This window comes from Sander lucioperca, chromosome 1 (genome assembly GCF_008315115.2).
Source record: "Sander lucioperca isolate FBNREF2018 chromosome 1, SLUC_FBN_1.2, whole genome shotgun sequence".
Classification (NCBI taxonomy): Eukaryota; Metazoa; Chordata; class Actinopteri; order Perciformes; family Percidae; genus Sander; species Sander lucioperca.
This window is the reverse complement of record NC_050173.1, coordinates 26,554,546-26,573,833: the sequence shown is the minus strand read 5'-3', so window position 1 is coordinate 26,573,833 and position 19,288 is coordinate 26,554,546. Positions and strand designations below refer to the sequence as shown.

The following is a 19,288-nucleotide window of genomic DNA, read 5'->3' as shown; positions in this document are numbered from 1 at the left end:
AAAAAAATGCAATGCACTTATATAGGAGACAAGGATTAAATATTAAATATAATTTATGTAATTATGTGTGGTTGTCATCACGTGACAGTGTGGAGGAGAAAATAGTTTTTTGTAAGTTGTTATGTTATTATTGTTTCAGTATTAGTGTTTGGTATTCAGTTTCTGAACAGTGCATAAGCCAACAGTTTGGTGACGCCGTCTGAACCTTACGTCATAATTTTTAATTAGTCAAGGTAATACCGTATACCGCGGTAAAATAGGGAGGAGGTTTGATGGCATCAAAATTTGGATACCGCCCAATCCTACATTCTGCTAAAAAGTGTAGCCTTTAAAGGAATAGTACTTTCTGGCAGAGAGTTAGAAGAGAAGATTGATACCACTTTCATTTCTGCATAGTAAATATGAAGCTACAGCCAGCAGCTGGTTAGCTTAGCTTGGCTTAAAGACTGGAAACAGGGGGAAACAAGTAACCTGGCTCTGTCCAAAGGGAACAGAATCTGCCTACCAGCACCTCTAAAGCTCACTTACACATTTGTACCAGGTGCTGGGAGGTACTTTTTGGTACCATCAGACAGAGCCAGAGCCAGTTTCCACTCCTTATGCTGTGCTAAATTAACCGTCTGCTAGCTGTAGCCATATACAGTGAGGAAAATAAGTATTTGAACACCCTGCTATTTTGCAAGTTCTCCCACTTAGAAATCATGGAGGGGTCTGAAATTGTCATCGTAGGTGCATGTCCACTGTGAGAGACATAATCTAAAAAAAAAAAATCCAGAAATCACAATGTATGATTTTTTAACTATTTATTTGTATGATACAGCTGCAAATAAGTATTTGAACACCTGAGAAAATCAATGTTAATATTTGGTACAGTAGCCTTTGTTTGCAATTACAGAGGTCAAACGTTTCCTGTAGTTTTTCACCAGGTTTGCACACACTGCAGGAGGGATTTTGGCCCACTCCTCCACACAGATCTTCTCTAGATCAGTCAGGTTTCTGGGCTGTCGCTGAGAAACACGAGTTTGAGCTCCCTCCAAAGATTCTCTATTGGGTTTAGGTCTGGAGACTGGCTAGGCCACGCCAGAACCTTGATATGCTTCTTACAGAGCCACTCCTTGGTTATCCTGGCTGTGTGCTTCGGGTCATTGTCATGTTGGAAGACCCAGCCTCGACCCATCTTCAATGCTCTAACTGAGGGAAGGAGGTTGTTCCCCAAAATCTCGCAATACATGGCCCCGGTCATCCTCTCCTTAATACAGTGCAGTCGCCCTGTCCCATGTGCAGAAAAACACCCCCAAAGCATGATGCTACCACCCCCATGCTTCACAGTAGGGATGGTGTTCTTGGGATGGTACTCATCATTCTTCTTCCTCCAAACACGGTTAGTGGAATTATGACCAAAAAGTTCTATTTTGGTCTCATCTGACCACATGACTTTCTCCCATGACTCCTCTGGATCATCCAAATGGTCATTGGCAAACTTAAGACGGGCCTTGACATGTGCTGGTTTAAGCAGGGGAACCTTCCGTGCCATGCATGATTTCAAACCATGACGTCTTAGTGTATTACCAACAGTAACCTTGGAAACGGTGGTCCCAGCTCTTTTCAGGTCATTGACCAGCTCCTCCCGTGTAGTTCTGGGCTGATTTCTCACCTTTCTTAGGATCATTGAGACCCCACGAGGTGAGATCTTGCATGGAGCCTCAGTCCGAGGGAGATTGACAGTCATGTTTAGCTTCTTCCATTTTCTAATGATTGCTCCAACAGTGGACCTTTTTACACCAAGCTGCTTGGCAGTTTCCCCGTAGCCCTTTCCAGCCTTGTGGAGGTGTACAATTTTGTCTCTAGTGTCTTTGGACAGCTCTTTGGTCTTGGCCATGTTAGTAGTTGGATTCTTACTGATTGTATGGGGTGGACAGGTGTCTTTATGCAGTTAACGACCTCAAACAGGGCATCTAATTTAGGATAATAAATGGAGTGGAGGTGGACATTTTAAAGGCAGTCTAACAGGTCTTTGAGGGTCAGAATTCTAGCTGATAGACAGGTGTTCAAATACTTATTTGCAGCTGTATCATACAAATAAATAGTTAAAAAATCATACATTGTGATTTCTGGATTTTTTTTTTTTTTTAGATTATGTCTCTCACAGTGGACATGCACCTACGATGACAATTTCAGACCCCTCCATGATTTCTAAGTGGGAGAACTTGCAAAGCACTTGTTCAAATACTTATTTTCCTCACTGTATTTAACAGACAGATTTGAAAGTGGTGCAAATCTTCTCATCTATGCCACCAAAAAGCGACTAAGCGTATTAACGCATTACCCAAATTGTCAAAGTTTCGCTTAAAATCATCATAATGAGCAATTACTCCGTATTCAATTTTACCAAAATCACAACAAACAAAGCCTTTTCTGCCTGTTTTTACAGCCAATGGTAATGTACCTGATCATCACTGTGCAAATAGACATCTTTTACTCTATTTACTTTAGTTAATCTCTGCTTTGAATAAGGCTCTACATTGTAGTTGTCTGTACCAAACATCAACACTTTCAAAATTACACTGTACATGTTTTGGAAAAAGGAAAAGATTTCACCTCACTTAACCATTGGTTTTTCATACAAAATGTCCCAGTTAAAGATCTCTCTATTGAGCTGCCGTTCTGACATATTCACAAGTCTGTTCCAAATCCTCTCACATATGTCTGACATTTGGAGATTCCCATCCAATACCAGACCACTGATGGGGTTATAAAGTTATGAACTCCCAAAAACGATCAAATAGCTCTGTAAGGAGTTCCTTATAGAGGGGGTGTGAATCCCCACACCATGCCAGAAACATTGTCTCAAACAGGACACACACATGCAGATTCCCAGATAGACAGCTATTTTCTTCTACCGCATACTGTGTAGTGCCAGCTTTTTTCTTGGAATAGCCTCCTACTGTGTTCTTGTTCTTTAATGAAAAGATGCCTCATTGTTTTCCTCTGAATGATCTGGGAAATGTCACCTGTGGTTAATAGGCTCTTATTAACCACCTGTGGTGACCCAGCAAGACAGTAGTCCCATTCACATGTAAATAATAATTCAAACAAATAAACAGTGTAAAATCATGGGCCCATTTTCTTTTAATCTTTTTTAAATATTTAATGAACTTTAAAGTGCATTTAAACTCAATTTCTGATCCTGGTGTTTGCTGGACAGATTTCTAAGACATCAGTGTGTATACCAAATACATCCTCACTTATACAACCTCTCTTTGCTTAGCTTCACTGTTTCAATGTCACCTGTGGATACTCAGAGCCGAGGGAGGGCAGAGTAACACAAACATTGGGCTAATTGGCCCAATTAAGTCATTATGCAACACAAGCCAGAGGTCTGACAGTTTACACCCCTCTGGCTCTCCTTACAAAGACCTGTGTCAAGTTTAACTCTGACATTTCCCATCAGCGTGTGCAAAAAATGAATGAGGCACTGCAGGTCTGTCAGTGATAGATGGTTATATCAGCAGTTTCTTTAGTACCAGAGTTGTTGCTGTGAGACACAGAGGGCCAGATGTACTAACGCTTTTGCGCCCACTTCAGGCGTATTTGTTTCGCAACGTGCACGTAAAAGCATGGCGAGGTATGTACAAACAGGCAGCACTGAGGTAAAAGTGCAGACTGCCTGTCGCGGGAACTGAAAATGGCAAATTGCGCTTTTCCGTGTCATGCATATGCATTCACGGGAGGGTCAAGGGGAAAGTGGGAGTTTCCCATAAAGAGATGGGATGGGAAGCGTAAAGTGCGCCTAATTATGTATTCCGCGGTATGTACAAAAAACGCCAGTGACAGCGCGCCTCTATTTTGCGGTGAAAATTCTCCGCCTCTTAAAAACAGGTGTAAACAAGCCGCAAGCGGGTTTCCTCGCATATGCCTCCTGGTGAAATGGCAGCAGTAATCCGAGCAAGACGGAGACATAGGCCAAGGAGATGAGCTGAAAGGGTTTTTGCCACAAGGATCACACTTTTTCAGTTGAGTGAACACAAAATCATTAAGCGTTACAGATTAAGCAGCCATGCAATATTACAGTTACTGGAAGAAATCAAAGATGACATTGAATCTCCGACTCAGCGTTCACATTCCATTCCAGCAGTTGTTAAACTCCTCGCTACATTACACATATTGGCATCAGGATCATTTCAAACAGTCATAGCATCAGCAGTGGGAATATCGCAGTCTGCCCTCAGCTGTATCATAGCACAAGTACTTAACGCTTTGCTACAGCGCAATTTACGGTATAGTGGGCGGAGAAAGGCGCTGATTGCCCGATGAACTGCAGGTTTGGTAAATACGATGTAAGCTGAAGTATCACAGCGTGCGCTTTCTGCGGGTTGGCCATGGCGCTGATAACGCTACATTCGCAAATGTACGTACATCTGGCCCTCAGAGAGAGAGAGAGAGAGAGAGAGAGAGAGAGAGAGAGAGAGAGAGAGAGAGAGAGAGAGAGAGAGAGAGAGAGAGAGAGAGAGAGAGAGAGAGAGAGAGAGAGAGAGAGAGAGAGAGAGAGAGAGAGAGAGACTGTGTGTGTAAATGTGTAAGCATTTGTATGAGTACATGTAGCATGCATGTGCTCACCTCTCCTGACATGTCGGGAGCCAGAGGAATGAGGGGCCACAGGGAGGAGTAGATAATGAAAAACACCACCCACAGGCCGATGCTTCCCCAGATGGCGATGTGACTAAACTGTTGGTGGAAATTTAGAGGACAGTGAGGAAACAAATAGTTTGGGCTCTTAATTTACTGTAGATTTGCACTTCACTAAATTGCATATGGGCCATCATTTTTATACATTATACTGTCTTGTTCGTTGCCATTTTTATCATTTGGGCATAAAAGTTCACATTGAGTGGCTTCTAGTAACTTGAAGGAGTTTCCATACGGTACGGTCATTTCACTGGGTTTATAGTTACGAGCTCAGTGGGAAACAAACCATAAAGAGACTTGGAGATAAGAAGAGAATGTAAAATATGTCACAAGCATCGGTGGTCATATAAAATCCAGGAACGGGAACGAGATAGCAGAACCTAAGCGAGAGAGGATAGAGCCATCGACTTACCATGGTCCAGGATGAGGTCTCAAGGCCGGCTTTAAGACAAACTGTGATGACCACAAACTGTGGAGACACAAATCACACTGACATTAAACCCATTCCCTCTTCAATACTATCATCGGTCACTGGAGGTGTATCACACAACTGAATTTTCAGTACAAGTACATGTTTTTGTTGACATACTGTACAATATAAAAATGGAAAACATCAGCAGACAAAATAAAAAGCAGAAGGAAGACCAAGTGATGTTTATGCACAGAAATGCAACGCTTGGCTCAGACACCTCAACCGTTTAACACAGCAGAAACCCTGCCTGTCAAGAAGATTGGTGCACTTACTGTGTAAACCATGTTGCCTAAGAGGAGATAGTCTGGAGTTCTTCCGTTGCCAAAAACTGTATCTGTGAAGGGAATCAACAACAGAAGCTTTTAGGGCCAAAGCTGTCTCTTTTCAGCTCCTGGGTTTCGTACAGGGTTCCATTAGGTGATCCAAATGGTCAAGAGCCAGAGGATATTAGTTTTGGTAGATCTCAGTGTGAACTTTAGTGTAAAACACTCTGTTAGAGACAAAAAGTGGACATTGGAACGTGAAGTGAAAACCACAGTCAAATGCTGCTTCCATTACTGCCCTTTTAGAGGCTGGAATGTTAATTCTGTCTTTCGCAACTATTAGGAAAGAGTGTTTCTATGAAAAGCCATCAGTAAGACTGAAAAGCTGAATTGGTGTGCATTAATCATGGTCAGGAATTAAATGCTCTGGCTAATTCACTGCTGAAATAGAAAGAACATGACTGTTTTTTGACAAAATGGGTATGTATTCTGCCATTGAAATCGGAATCCAACCTACTGAGAACACTTTTCCTAAAACAGAGGTTAGAAGAATTTCCTGAAATAATAAAATCGAAATTAACTGCAAATTTAACAGACATATGAATCCAAACTGCCCACGTGAGTTTGGGCTGTAGCTGAGGCTAAAATATCAGCAGTGTGCGACTGCCAGTAAAGAAAGAAAGAGAGGCTCCCTTTCTCTTTACTTCCGGCTGTCTTGTGTGCGCTGAGGCTTTGCTGACAGCCTGTCAGTCAGAGTAAAGCGGCTCGGTGCCTTTGTTTGGAGAGCAGGCACAAGCTTGTGTGGTCCTCTGGGCAGCCAAGACCCACTGGCTCTAAGAACTCCATTCTCTCTGCACTCGCACATAGAATCCTTGCATCCTAATCTGCACAAACATGCACAACTGACCTTATACGGATAAATAAAGTTATTAAATTTAAATTTAATTGCGCACACAAAGAGACTGATAATTGTCTATTTGGATTAAAAGCATCATGGAAAGTTTGTATCTCAGAGGTGTGTGTATATTAAAAAAATGAAGAACTGTGTGCAGAAGTATGGCCAGATATATGAACATAAATATATGCTTGTTAGTGTGTGTTACTCTTGCCGGAGCATACAAGTAATTCATGACTGGACAGTTGAAGAGAGAACTAATTAAGACAAAGTATGTGAGTTTGACTGTCCTCCCTCTTCATCCACCGAGGGTGGAGTCTCTGGGAGCTACTTACCATGCTGGAAGGCTTTAAGGGGGAACCAGAAGAGGATGACGGAGTGGAAGAGGCCGTTCAGACAATGGGCCCAGAAGACCTGCAAAAAATAGGGGAGAAGGATGGAGGGGAAGGAGGCGGGGAGGAGGAGGAAAAGAGGGGTGGGGGGTTGGAGGTGGCAGGAGATTCAAAGAAGAGAGAGGGAGACACAGAGAAGAAAAAAACATGAGAAAAGGGAATGGGGAGCTCCAGCCTCCCAAGTGACCCCTGACCTGGGCCCTTTGTGCCAGCCCAGCGCTAGGCTAAGTGGCGGTTTTGTCAGGGCCTCCACGCTCAATGGCCACCCTGCTGACAGACACGTTGTATATCCTCGGTGTGTATTAAGGGGGGGAGAGAGGCTACTGAGTGTGTATTCGAGCAGTGAAAGGCAAGTGGACAACATCAGTGAGCAGTTTTTTAAGTTTACGCCGTATTTAACAGAAAGAAAAGAAAAAAAGCATCGAGCATAAGAAACTGAAATACATATCCTCGCCTCGACGTTAAGAACATTATACAACATTAATATATGTGCTGCTAGTATGAGGGTTTCCTCTCATTACATTTCATTAGGCTTCGGCCCTTTCATGCGAGAATTTTAACTGGTGTAGAAATAAATGACAGGAGAGTTTAAACAAGCAGAAATCAGTTTAGAAACACACAGGGAGACTGACAAACCTGACAGAGATTAAACTGTTTTCATGGTCATTATTAAGGGCCTGGAAAATCGTGGTGTGGACCGCAGTCTGCGTGTGTGTCTGTTTATGCAAGCATGCAGACTTTGGATGAGTCGTTTAAATCAATACTCCCACTCTAAAACCACCTTGTTTCAAATTTACATTATGAAATACCAGAGCCAAACAAAACACTAATGGGCGATGTAGCATGAAACACATTTGTGCCCCCTTTCCTCCCTGTGCTGACCCAGACGTTGGTGTTACTTCTGAGCGCTGAAAATCTGTCAAATCCAGAGAGTAAACGGGGAAGGAAAAATAAAAACATCGTTGGCCTCTTTTTAATCATCGGTTCTTGGCAGATGACAAGTTAGAGGCTCGCTACCTTAAAAACACTCTTTTCAACAACTTCAGCAAATCTGTCGGTAAAACATAAAACATATCTTATTTGAGACACATTGGACACCCTGAAAGTCAAAATTTCTTGGGATTTCCCCAGGTTTTAGTCATTTTAGAATAATTATTAGTACTGTTTTACACTGTATGGTTATACCAAAAAGGTGCCAGGAAAGGATGTAAAATCTAAGGGAGAGAAGAAGGAGTAAAGCAGGACAGGGTACAGTGAATTAAAAGTCTTGTTCTAGACTATGAGTCTTTGTAATACACCTTGGCCTCAGTGGCACGACCTCCTCACCTTTCCTATTGACCAAACAAAGTCCCATAGCAGCCCCCCCCCCTCCCCAGGATTACCTCACCCTCCCACTGTGTAGACAAAACCCAATACACTGAGCGCGAAATGGCTGAAACCGACCCCTACACTTCTATCTCTCTGGTCAAATGTGGACTAAATTATCACTAATGTTACAATCACATGTTTATGCCAATTAGCCTCCCACTGATAGGCTCAGCTCTCTTTCACCCTCCTCCTCAACTACCCCATTCCCAAACACTGTTGGGTTGCAAACAATCCCTAGTTTCCCCTCCACAATAATGAATGCTAATGAAATCAATAAATGTTCATAATCATTTGTCACAGTGGGATCCTCCCTTTTACCCCTCCAGCCACCCTGCTCTCTTTATTTCTCTTGTATCCCAGCAAGTTGCTAGGGATCCACTCCGAATGAATGCCCGGTCTGTCCTGTAAAGATTCTGCCCTTTGTGGAACTCCTAATTGCCAAAAAAAAAAAAAAAAAGCATGAATGCCGGTAATTAATATTGAGCCAAATATTTCCAGAGCTGCCAACCCCTTCCCGTTTCTTTTTGAACCAGTGAGGTAAGAAGGGAAAGGGAGGAAGAAACAGAGGAGAGGGAAAAGTGCTGTATAAGAGGTGATAGTTGCTGGTAAACTACTGTAATTACAACAATCACATGAAGGGGAGCCTGGTTTATTAGAGTGACTAAAGTGTCAGGTATATGTAATTAAAAGTAAACCGGCAGCACAGTTAAAGCCACGCCTTGAGTTTCTAACACCCTCAGTCACTCCCTTCTCTCACCTCAACACAAACAGCTTTAATTCATAAAGACAGTATCTGTTGTGTACAAAAGAGCCAGGCGTGCAGAAAGACAGGCTTGGAGGGGCCAAATTCCTGCTGGATTTTCTCGCCTCGCCTCAGGCCAGCTGCAAGGAAAATATCTCGGGAAAAGAGTGGACAAGCCAGAAAAAACAACCTGCTGACCTGGCCGAGTCATCATTTATGGGTTTTGGAAAATGTGGCCCAAACAAAATTGAGGTTCATTTGCTTCTAATTATCAGACGCATACTTTTATGACCCTTTTTTGGCAGACTTTGAAAGTTTTCAAAAATGTTAATGAAGGGAAAGTCCAACCTACTACAGAATTCAACCAAAATTTGGGACGATTAATTCAGCAGTTGTGAGGAAAAAAATTCTCTCTGATCAACTGTTTAATTGATGGAATAAAGACAATTAATCTACAGAGAACAAATAGCACTTATTCTGTGTATAGCATGTCTGTTTTGCAACCAATTTACCTCTATTTCTTCAGCTTTCTTTAATTATGAAAAACAATCCGGGCTATAGCAAGCAGTGGATTTACTTAAATTAACTCATCTAATGACCTACGGTGTGTTCATAAATCATTTGTGACTTTACAAGCTAAGTCTTTTGTAATTTTGTTAGAATTCCCCACAGCCCGGGGTGATGTATTCAAATTGCATGTTTCCTTGGAACAACAGTTAAAAACCCAAAGATATTGAGTTAACTATCATATACATGTATGACATTTGCTTGTTTGCTTTGGTTTGCTCAAACAAAAATGACCAAAAGCAGTAGATGCAAACTCATTTACTGTCAATCAACTAATCGATGAATCAACTAATTGTCGTAGCTCAAGAGACATTAAGTTTCAAAAAATGTGTTTTCAATGAATTTTGTTTTCGAGAAATATAGAGGATTTGTCTTTAATAGACTAGGTTTCAATGGGCTAGCTCTTCGGGACTAATAAACCTTATGTTTTATTTATACTTTACTTGGTCAATCTGAAAAGTGCCTCTTTTAACATAAGTAAGTAGTCATGGCTCAGTAAAAATTAAGATGGAAACTTATTTCACACATTCAGTGTGGTCCTGGATGAGTTAAACTCAAACTGACAGCTTTGCTCTGAGAACAAACAACTCCCTCACTTAAACAAATTGCATAATTTTCCGCAACAAACACTGTCACACAATGACAGCACACTCTCTATTCCCTCTCTCCCCCTATTAATTCTGCTGCATACCCCAAGCCATCTGACCTTTCCTGCCCCTGACCGCCATGGCCAATCCGTCTTTAATCCACCTCCATGCTGTGCTAACCAGGTCACCACGCCTGTGAGGAGGGACTAGGGCTCTGGTTCAGCATGGAGAAAGAAGGAGACATCTTCATTACCAGCGGGGGAAAGCTAATGGACAGCCCCTGCAACCAGACAGAACAGGTCAAGCCAGGCCAAACAAGGCTACGACTGGAGACCCACTGACTACAGCTGCCAGGTCACTGTGACGGGAGACGATCAGTCCTGAACAACAACACGACAAGAACATCTTAATTAATTTGATGTTAATTGGTTGTAGGAGCTGGAACATTTGACCTCCTCATTTGTGTGGTGGAGCACAACATTAATTCTCAACTTTAGATTATACAGTGGAAATATACCAAATTGTGAGTGTTTGGTGACACTTAATACCAGTTGAGTTTTACAAAGTTACAAAAATGGCAGGTAATGATACTCCCCTTTTAGAAGTTGAACAAAAAAGGTACAAAAGGTAAAGAGATATTTGCTTACAATATGCACTAGAGTTGGAGAAACTTGACAGCTCCATATCAAGAAAGTATGTTACTGTAGCTGCAAAGAGCAGGACAGAGACCAGAAAACACTTAAAAAAGAAAGTCCTCAAGATAACACAACAAATAACTGCAACAAAAAGACTAAAGTGGGAATAATAACAATGTCATCTAATAGCATTTACATCTAGTGGTGTGTGCAAATAAAGAACATGTGATAGAGACTAGTGTTACCTTGGTATTAAAGCCCATTGCATTCTGGGAGGTTTTGTAGAGTTCTGGGTATTTCAGCATGTTCTCTTTTCTGCAGGAGCGCTCAAATATTCCCAAAGTGAGAGGCGGCAGAGCAGTAAAGATCTGCATAAGGAAAAACACACAGAGAGAAACATCAGTGAATGTTATGTCTCCATAATTTTCCAACAAATGAAACCCACACAAATGGTCAACTCTTTTATTGTTCTGAACTTAGAAGTGACAACCTTCAAATACGAATCGTCTAAAACATTGTAGGCATTAAAATTCAATCTTGATCATGGAAACTGTATGTGTGAAAAAACAATCTCAAGTCAAAAGGTCCCCATGCTTTTGCAGAATCTTGATTCATAGTCAATCAGCTCTGACTAGTTTGATCGGAGTTTACGAGCAGTGACTGACACTGCGTTGCGACTCCTCAGCTCTAATTGATTGTTTCCCTTCAGGTGAGGTTGAATCTTGCAAATGCCATAGAAGGAAGCAGAGGAACACAGATTATCTGTCTAATGTACTACTGCCAGGATATAGTGACAGTTTCTGCAAATATGACAAAAAGTTATTTTTTTATAAAAGTTACCTACTGAACCGTAAAGGGAAAATATTTATGCAACCAAAAGCCAAAATCACTTTGCAAACTTCACCAAATTCACAACACTACTATGTACAGTATGCAGAGGTTAAATAGTGTAATTGAATATCTAATTGTTACTTATGGTAGATGCCCGTCTTCATCATTGCCACCATCTCCACATAGCAGGTTACATTTATAGAAGAATTTGCTTCATTTTGTTCTCCAATTTTCCCATTCTTTATTTTACATCATTGAAGACCATTGACCTTAAAACCATTTAGGGTTTCTTATTTTGATTTGTCATGCTTCAAGTCTGTTCATATGCAAAATCCATCTCCAATGAACATCTGCGATACTCTTGACTAAGAAGTGGGTATTTAAGCCTAGCTAAAGTGTACATTCTTAGTGGTGTTGTAATGTTGTTCTGTATGGCAGCTGCTGAGAGAGGAGTGATGGTATTGTGTGGCTAGGGGGCTCAGTGGGTCAGTTGGTGTGAGTTCCCTGAAGCCCATCTGGAGTAGGAGTCTGCAGGCCTCAGTCTGCAGGACCAGAGGACATGCTCCACTGGGCTCCTTTCTTATTCAGAGCCAGGCCCAGGAAGATCTCCATTGATGGTTGGATTCAGCCCACTGCTTCCGGCAGACTCCCACTGAGCCGGAGGAATTCCCTCAGTTTTTGTATAAAGTGAAAGACTGAACCCTCTTCCCACCCCCCAAATACAGTACTGTATGTAAGGTGGTTTATTATGAAATGAATGCAAAAGGCAGGGCTGTTGAAATATCCTTCTCACTTGAAAGTTTGTCCCGATCAGGAATGTGGGGAAATTTCACTTCACACATCTCTCATTCATTTTTGTTTATTGAATTGAGTTGATTTTAATAAACAGTTTAAAGTTACATATCAACTCCTTGTGGGCTTAATGCCATGGTATTAAAGATCAGACTTGCAGATGCACATGTTTTACTTCTACTTAATTCATGACAGATATGAAATATGAGTTCATTAGGAGTGGTCCCATTATAGAGCCCTGAGGGATCCCCTACATCAGCAGCCCGTTCAGTTGCTGCTCCATTCTTCCTATTCTTTTTATCATTCAAACGTAGCTGCCCTTGCTAACTACACTCTTTGGGGCAAGCGCAAATGTTGTTCTTTCGTATTCAGTACATAGTTTAGGGCACAGAGGGAATATGGACTTGACACAGGTCATAAATAATGGAGATATTTTTCAAGATGTTGATGACATAGTCACGCAACAAAGGGATCAGTTTTGGGACACCACAGCAAATCAGTTCTATGTCAGAGAACAATGGGGTAAAGTAGTAAAGTGGGCTCTTTGCATAGTACATTTTATTAACACTCACCACGTTGTATAAACCAATGCACCAGCGTTCAAACAGGATCTGGCCTGAGAAGCCATTGACGAACGCGAACCAGATCTAAGGGAATCAAAATCACATGAAGAAAGAGTTAGAGCAGCAAAAATAAAAACAGAAAGCAATGGTGGTGCAACAGTTCTATCAATAACACAGTTTATATTTAAACCAAAATGACAAGGATGGTTTATATCCAAAATACTCACATCTCCCTTTCCCATTACTGACATTTTGAACATTAACACACTTAGTCATGAATTTTATACTGTAGGCTTCACTCAAACTATATGATGAAAACACCAAATCTCTGTAGTGTTTCAAATTTGCTTCTTCAGTATATGCTTCCCATTAGTGATAGTAAGAGTGAGTGGTTACCATTATCAGATTTGAGAAGGGCTCACTATGTCTACAAACTAACAACCCATTTTTCTGTCACACTACATTATTTACTGTCTTATGTCAACAGAGACTTCAGAAAGAGACTGCAGGATCTCTTATAATCTAAAAAATTGTAAAAAAAGTAATGAAAGAGTGAGCAGCGACTTCTAATATATCTTTAAAATCATTGCAAGGCTGATGCATCTCGCAATAATGTTCGTTTTGGAAGTAAAGCAGGAAAAATACATTTTTCCTGTCAATTCAAAAAAAACTAAATTATCGTAAAACAAATGTGGGTTTGTTTGAAGTGCTGACCTGTGGTTAACATGTCATTAGTCTAAGTTAGCCAGGTTTTAAACTCAGGAAAGGCAGAGGTTGGCCACATTAAAACAAATCAGGGAAAAATGAACGACAGTGGGAAAGCCTAGACCTCCAGATGCCACCTCCACAATGCAAATTGCCGACTGGATTCATCACGGGATTACCTACAAACATTTATCAAGCCCACTATTTCCCTTCTTGATCCTCCTAAAGACAAGTGGGTGACAGACGAGGTTAGTTATAGGGGCAGAGTCAGGGCTGTGGGACTCTAAATGATGGAGACTTTGATATATTATGTCAGGAAAGGGAGATAGAGGTAATGTAAACCATATGCTGAGTGGAGAGACTTATCACATATCTTGATTAGTCATACTTACCTGAACAAAACAATGCCTCTAAGATCAGGACATGAGCTAGGTATTATAAATTAACTATATGAGCGTGCAGTAGAGAAGTTGAATTACAGTATCTAATAGGGAAAATGGCATGTGTGAATTTTTTTTAATTGTTGTAAAGCAGATTTGTCTGACATTTCCTGGAGAAAAACTGCATGTACTGTACAATCTGAAAATTGCTTGTATACTGACAGTGAATCAGAAATTGACACTTCGTTGTCCAAAACCACCTCTTGCTAATGTCAGATATGTCAAGGGAACATCGGGGTACTGTGTTTTGGCCATGGCCAACCAAGCATTTCCTCGCTTTATTTAATTTCATTATGAAAGCATGAACTGCTACAAATTCTCAGATTGGGACAAAGCCTATTTGAAGGCCCCACCCGCCCGCTGCCACTCTCTACACGCACAATACCAATCTGCCACTGGCCCTTTCCATTTAATCGTGTAAGCATATGCATGAAAACAAATGTCTGTCACCCCCCACTCACCCACCCTTCATTCCCTTAGTGAGGTGTGTGTGCGCGTGTGTGTGTGTGTGTGTGTGTGTGTGTGTGTGTGTGTGTGTGTGGGGGGGGGGGCCTATAGACAAGGCCTGTGTTTATGTGTGTGCCCCCAGACCCTGCCCCTCAACTCCCCTCTGCCACACCCACCCATCACAGAGCCAACCCTCCTCTCCATCAGGTGCACTCTACCATGATGTTGTTTCTTTAATATGAGGGGGCCTGTTTTCAAATTCACGTGGAATGTTCACTCAAATCTGGGACCATGTGGCTCTGTAACCATGAGAAACAGGAGGTGTACAGTACATCTGTTGGCAGTGCAAGAATAGTTTTAGGTGTTTTAGGTCGTGGCTTCCTGAAAATACATTCAGATGCCGTTGCTATGGGTTATATGTAGATGAAACCCAAGCCATGAAGCAGATTCAACCATTAGCGTGGCTCAAGCAATGGTAACGAGAGGCTAGCGAGTAGGTCAAACTGCTGAATTAATTACAGCTCTGCCCAATGAGAGGCTCTGGGCTGATATATTGTTGTGCTAAGTCAAAAAAAGGCTCCTATTCATAGCATGTGGTAACTGCCTCTGTGTGAGTGTTTTGGTCTGGTCCTTGGGGTCCCAATAGCTTCTCTCTCTTTCTCCCTCTCTCATCTCTTGAGGGACAGATGCATTGATTTGCTCATTAGGGGAAGTAGCAGGCAGGATTTTTCTTCCTCTTTTCTTCTCCTCATTGAGTGCCACTCAACGGAGGGGTGTGGCTGGCCTCTCTCCCCGACTGCACATCATGAAAAACAGTACTGGAGGGAAGCAGGAGTTAAGAAAAGAGGGATTGGGCCGTGGCTAGCCGATAAGACTTTATGCATATTCATCAACGAATCAAAAATCATTGATTCCAAGGCTGCTCCACAGCTCTGCAGGCCTTGTCTAGAAGTGGCTATGGGTTGAAGGGGTGGGGGGAGCATGACATAAGTCCCCAACAATGTGAGTTCTGATACTCTTAAGCTTAGTACTGCAGAATTGCTAATGGAATGCATACACAAAGCAAGCAAAGAATGTAAAGGGACATAAAGAGAGCTGATAAATATGCTGGAAATATGTGGAGCTACAAACACAAGCGGTCTTACAATGCCAGGCACGGCCTCTGTGGTTTCATTCAGCGTGCAATGGTCGGCAAGCTTTGCTCTGAAACTCTGAGCGTCTCTAACTACACTGAGCCGCACTGAATGAGCTTTGATGTAATTGCCTCATAAATGCCACTTGTCCATCAGCCCCCTCTGTAGCACCCTGGCAAAGTGTCAATCAAACATGAGTGGCCAGCTGGATCGGTCATTTGAATGAAGTTGCTATGGCTTCCTTTGGAAAGGTCTCTTAGCTTGAATGTGACTGAATTCAATTCTTTTCACTCCTGTCCTTTAGTTAATGGTGTAATTTGTAACAAGGTAGGAGTTATGAATTCTGCTTTAAGTTTGTAAAGCACTGGGCCGCATTGTTTAAAAAATATTTGAGTTATTTTATAACCGCTTTTTTCAATTAGATAGATAGACAGTCATGTTTCAAGCATGCTCATGGTTGAACTGTTCTTTAACTGATTAGGACAAAGTTGCAAACCAAAATCGACAGCATGCGGAAAGCCAAAGGAAACACTGTGAAGCAGTTCCAGCTGTCAGTCAATCATCCACTGAAGGGACAGCCTTACATTCTGACTCACAATTAACCCTCAGAAAGTCACAGAAAATCTTGAATGATCATACAACTGTTCCAAGAGCCTCAGACAAAGTTGCGCTCACATTCATGTCTTCCACAATAGCCCCAGAATCCTTCACCCTCCTACTCTATGTCTCTTAAAAAGAACCAAAGACCCAGTGGAAAGAGAGGGAGACGAAAAGAGGCTTAAACACAGAGTCTCCCAGTCCTGGTATTCAAGTTGAAACACAGACAATAGTGCTACGAACAAAAAAGGTAAAATTCCCATCAACATCCTTGATTCTCTCCTTGCAAGGTAGCCTGGGAGTCGACGAGAAAAACATGCAAGGACTAAAGTAAACCTATTAGTGCAACAAATGCAGCTTTTAGCCATACCCCGGGGTTGCTGGTGTGTTAGATGCCAGGGTCTTACAAAACAGGGACATTTTAAATATTGAAGCAGCCTAAAAGTGAAGAAATTTCCTGTTATCTACTTGAATCCCCTGAAGGAGCGTAGCACAGGGGGGAGGGGGAGTTATGTTTTCAGAGAGCAACAAAAGGTGTGCTAGAAAGAAGCTCACCCTGCAGACAGAACTATAGATGTTGTGTTCCAATTGTAGGAAAAGACCTGCTTTGAAAAAGGCTATGGTATGCTTCATAGTAATTGGACACACAAATAAATGGATAAACAATGTTAAGAGGAATTTTGAACAGGTTTTGATGTCATTGTGGCATACAGGTCCAGTTAGGATTTAAATAGGTCAGACCTATCTCCACAGTGCTGTGTTAGCACTGGATAATGGTCTGACTATACCACCTATCTATTCTAAGACGGGGGGAAAAAACTCTCTGGCTTGTTTGCATTTCTTAAAACCATTCACAACCGTTTTGGGCGGAGCTAAGCCCCGATAGCAGAGAAAGCAAGAAAGGGAAGACATCCTGTCAGGCATTGTACATCCATTGAGCCAGACTAGAATTCAAATGAAGGGAAGAAAGTAAAAAAGGGGGAAAAAAAGACAAGGGTTTGCACAGTCTTGAATTTATGTAATGTATACATTAGAATTTGTGCCACCTCTTTTTGATTTCAACAGTAAATTGTCTTAACATGGTTAAAAACAGGGACGAAAATGAAAGAAATTCAACATGCAGGCACACATGATGTTTTTGCAGACAGAAAATTCTATTAGCTTTAAATTTAATTTAATTTTGGATCTGCATTCGTAGTATTGTGAGTAGCGTGGTGTTTAACCTTATCTGGAAAAAGGGTAGCATGATCAAACAGTTGCAGTTCCTATTAGTGCAGTTATATTCTGGAAAGAGACCAACTGCCCTCTTTTCACTTCAGGTCACAATAAGCCAGAAGCAGACATGCTGGAATGTAAAAGGTAGTCTACTGATTCTCCATGGTAGAGTATATAAACAAGAATGAGATCAGAGGTCAAGTGTCACAGAAAGAGGATGAACAAAAGACAACTTTAAAGTGCTCATATTTCCATGACATGTTATGTGGTGATGATATTTTAAAAAAACATGTGGCTGATCTTTTTTTTGCCACCGCATAGCATGGCCAGGGAGCACTCTCTAAATTGTCCTCTTTTCAGAGCGCAAAGGCAGAAGAAGTCTGTAAATCACTTGCTTTCTATGGCTACTGGGGCCCCTCAAAAAGGGTTTTTTCTTTTGTTCTGTTTTTGATGTGTCCTTGCTTGTCTTGTTTTTATTTGCAATTTATGCTATTTGGTAAAGCCAAGACAATTTTTTCACATATTTCCGCGATAAAGTTTCTATTGTATCTAATTAACAAACAAAAAAGTACTGCAGAAATGCACTGGTATTTAACTTGCAATAACAGCACATTTTATTCTTATACACATATGTCTCCAATGTAAGTATATTACATATATTACAGCAGTCTCCATTAAAACATCCTGATATGTTTTTTTTCACCTTTATTTTTTACAGGCAAGTCATTAAGAACAGGTTCTTATTTACAATGGCGGCCTGACTTTTGAATTAGAATTTAAGAAGATGCAAAGCTAAAGCTGCTGCTTCCGCCAGAAAAGTGCATGACCGGTAGATCAAAACATCTGAGCACTCCCGATGATAAAGCTGCTGCTGATAGGAAGCACTTAACCTGTCTGGTCATTCTTGGTTATAGCTCTGAACCTGCAATCAGCACTGGGTCTGGTATCTGTTAAATGCCATCAAACCTACCGCACACCAACATACCGATGTTGGGAGCAACATGTGTGTGAACCTTCCTAACCATCATCCATTGATATACAAGGAGAGGGGTGCTGGGTGGCTATGAACAGACATGTATTACCTGCTCATAATTCTCCATCCAAACAAATATTCCTGGATCATCAGTACAGTAAAACATTAATAATTACAGGCTGATCAAAAAGTCAATGTTTTAATTCACCGTCCTATAGAGGTCAAGTGAAATGTATTTATATAGCACATTTCATACATTATAAAATGCAACACTATGTGCTTTACATAAAAATGACATTGTTTTGTTTTGCGAGAGAAAACTCAGATTGGAAAGATAGTCTAGCTAGCTGTCTCAATTTACCCTGCAGAGATCGGAGGAGCAGTTAACCATAGTCCTCAGAAATCCATCAGAGTTTAAAGTGTTCATATTATGCTCATTTTCAGGTTCATAATTGTATTTAGAGGTTGTACCAGAATAGGTTTATGTGGTTTAATTTTCAAAAAACACTATACTTTTGCTGTACTGCACATTGCTGCAGCTCCTCTTTTGACCCTGTGTGTTGAGCTCTCTGTTTTAGCTACAGAGTAAGGCATCACACTTTTATTCCATCTTTGTTGGGAGTCGCACATGCGCAGTACCTAGGTAAGCACTGCTAGCTGGTCAGTTGCAGAATATGAAGGCATGCCACGCTAGCAGCTAGGCGAGCACTATAACGTGTTACAAAGTGACGCACATTTGTCACGGATGTAAAGGCTGGACTACAATAGAGCTGTTTGGAGCAGTTTGTGAACAGTGTTTTCTGTTGGAGATGGTAAGTCCCTTTGGGGTGGACTTTGGGCTTGTTCACTTCGTAAACCTATAAGGTGCACAAAAAGATATAGAACACAATAAAGAAAAGGGGAAAAGCCAAAAAGCATAATATGAGCACTTTAAAATTCCAACAAAAAGAAAGCGGAAGGAAACGGACATACATGCACCCGACGG

At 41.4% G+C, this 19,288-nt stretch overlaps 1 protein-coding gene across 8 annotated transcripts in view; it reads right to left on the bottom strand.

The window, feature by feature from the left end:
* Positions 1-19,288, bottom strand: part of atp8a1 (ATPase phospholipid transporting 8A1) — a 105,836-nt gene that overhangs the window by 11,467 nt on the left and 75,081 nt on the right. For all 8 annotated transcript variants that reach the window (XR_004897370.1, XM_036001367.1, XM_031302805.2 and 5 more), the window contains 6 exons: positions 12,803-12,877; positions 10,853-10,975; positions 6,652-6,730; positions 5,431-5,492; positions 5,099-5,155; positions 4,618-4,725 (listed from right to left, as the gene is read on the bottom strand). Coding sequence is in view for 7 of the 8 variants with exons in the window: in XM_036001367.1 (XP_035857260.1) it covers positions 4,618-4,725; positions 5,099-5,155; positions 5,431-5,492; positions 6,652-6,730; positions 10,853-10,975; positions 12,803-12,877 (504 nt within the window). In the remaining variant the exon portion in view is untranslated. The remainder of the gene's footprint in view (positions 1-4,617; positions 4,726-5,098; positions 5,156-5,430; positions 5,493-6,651; positions 6,731-10,852; positions 10,976-12,802; positions 12,878-19,288) is intronic.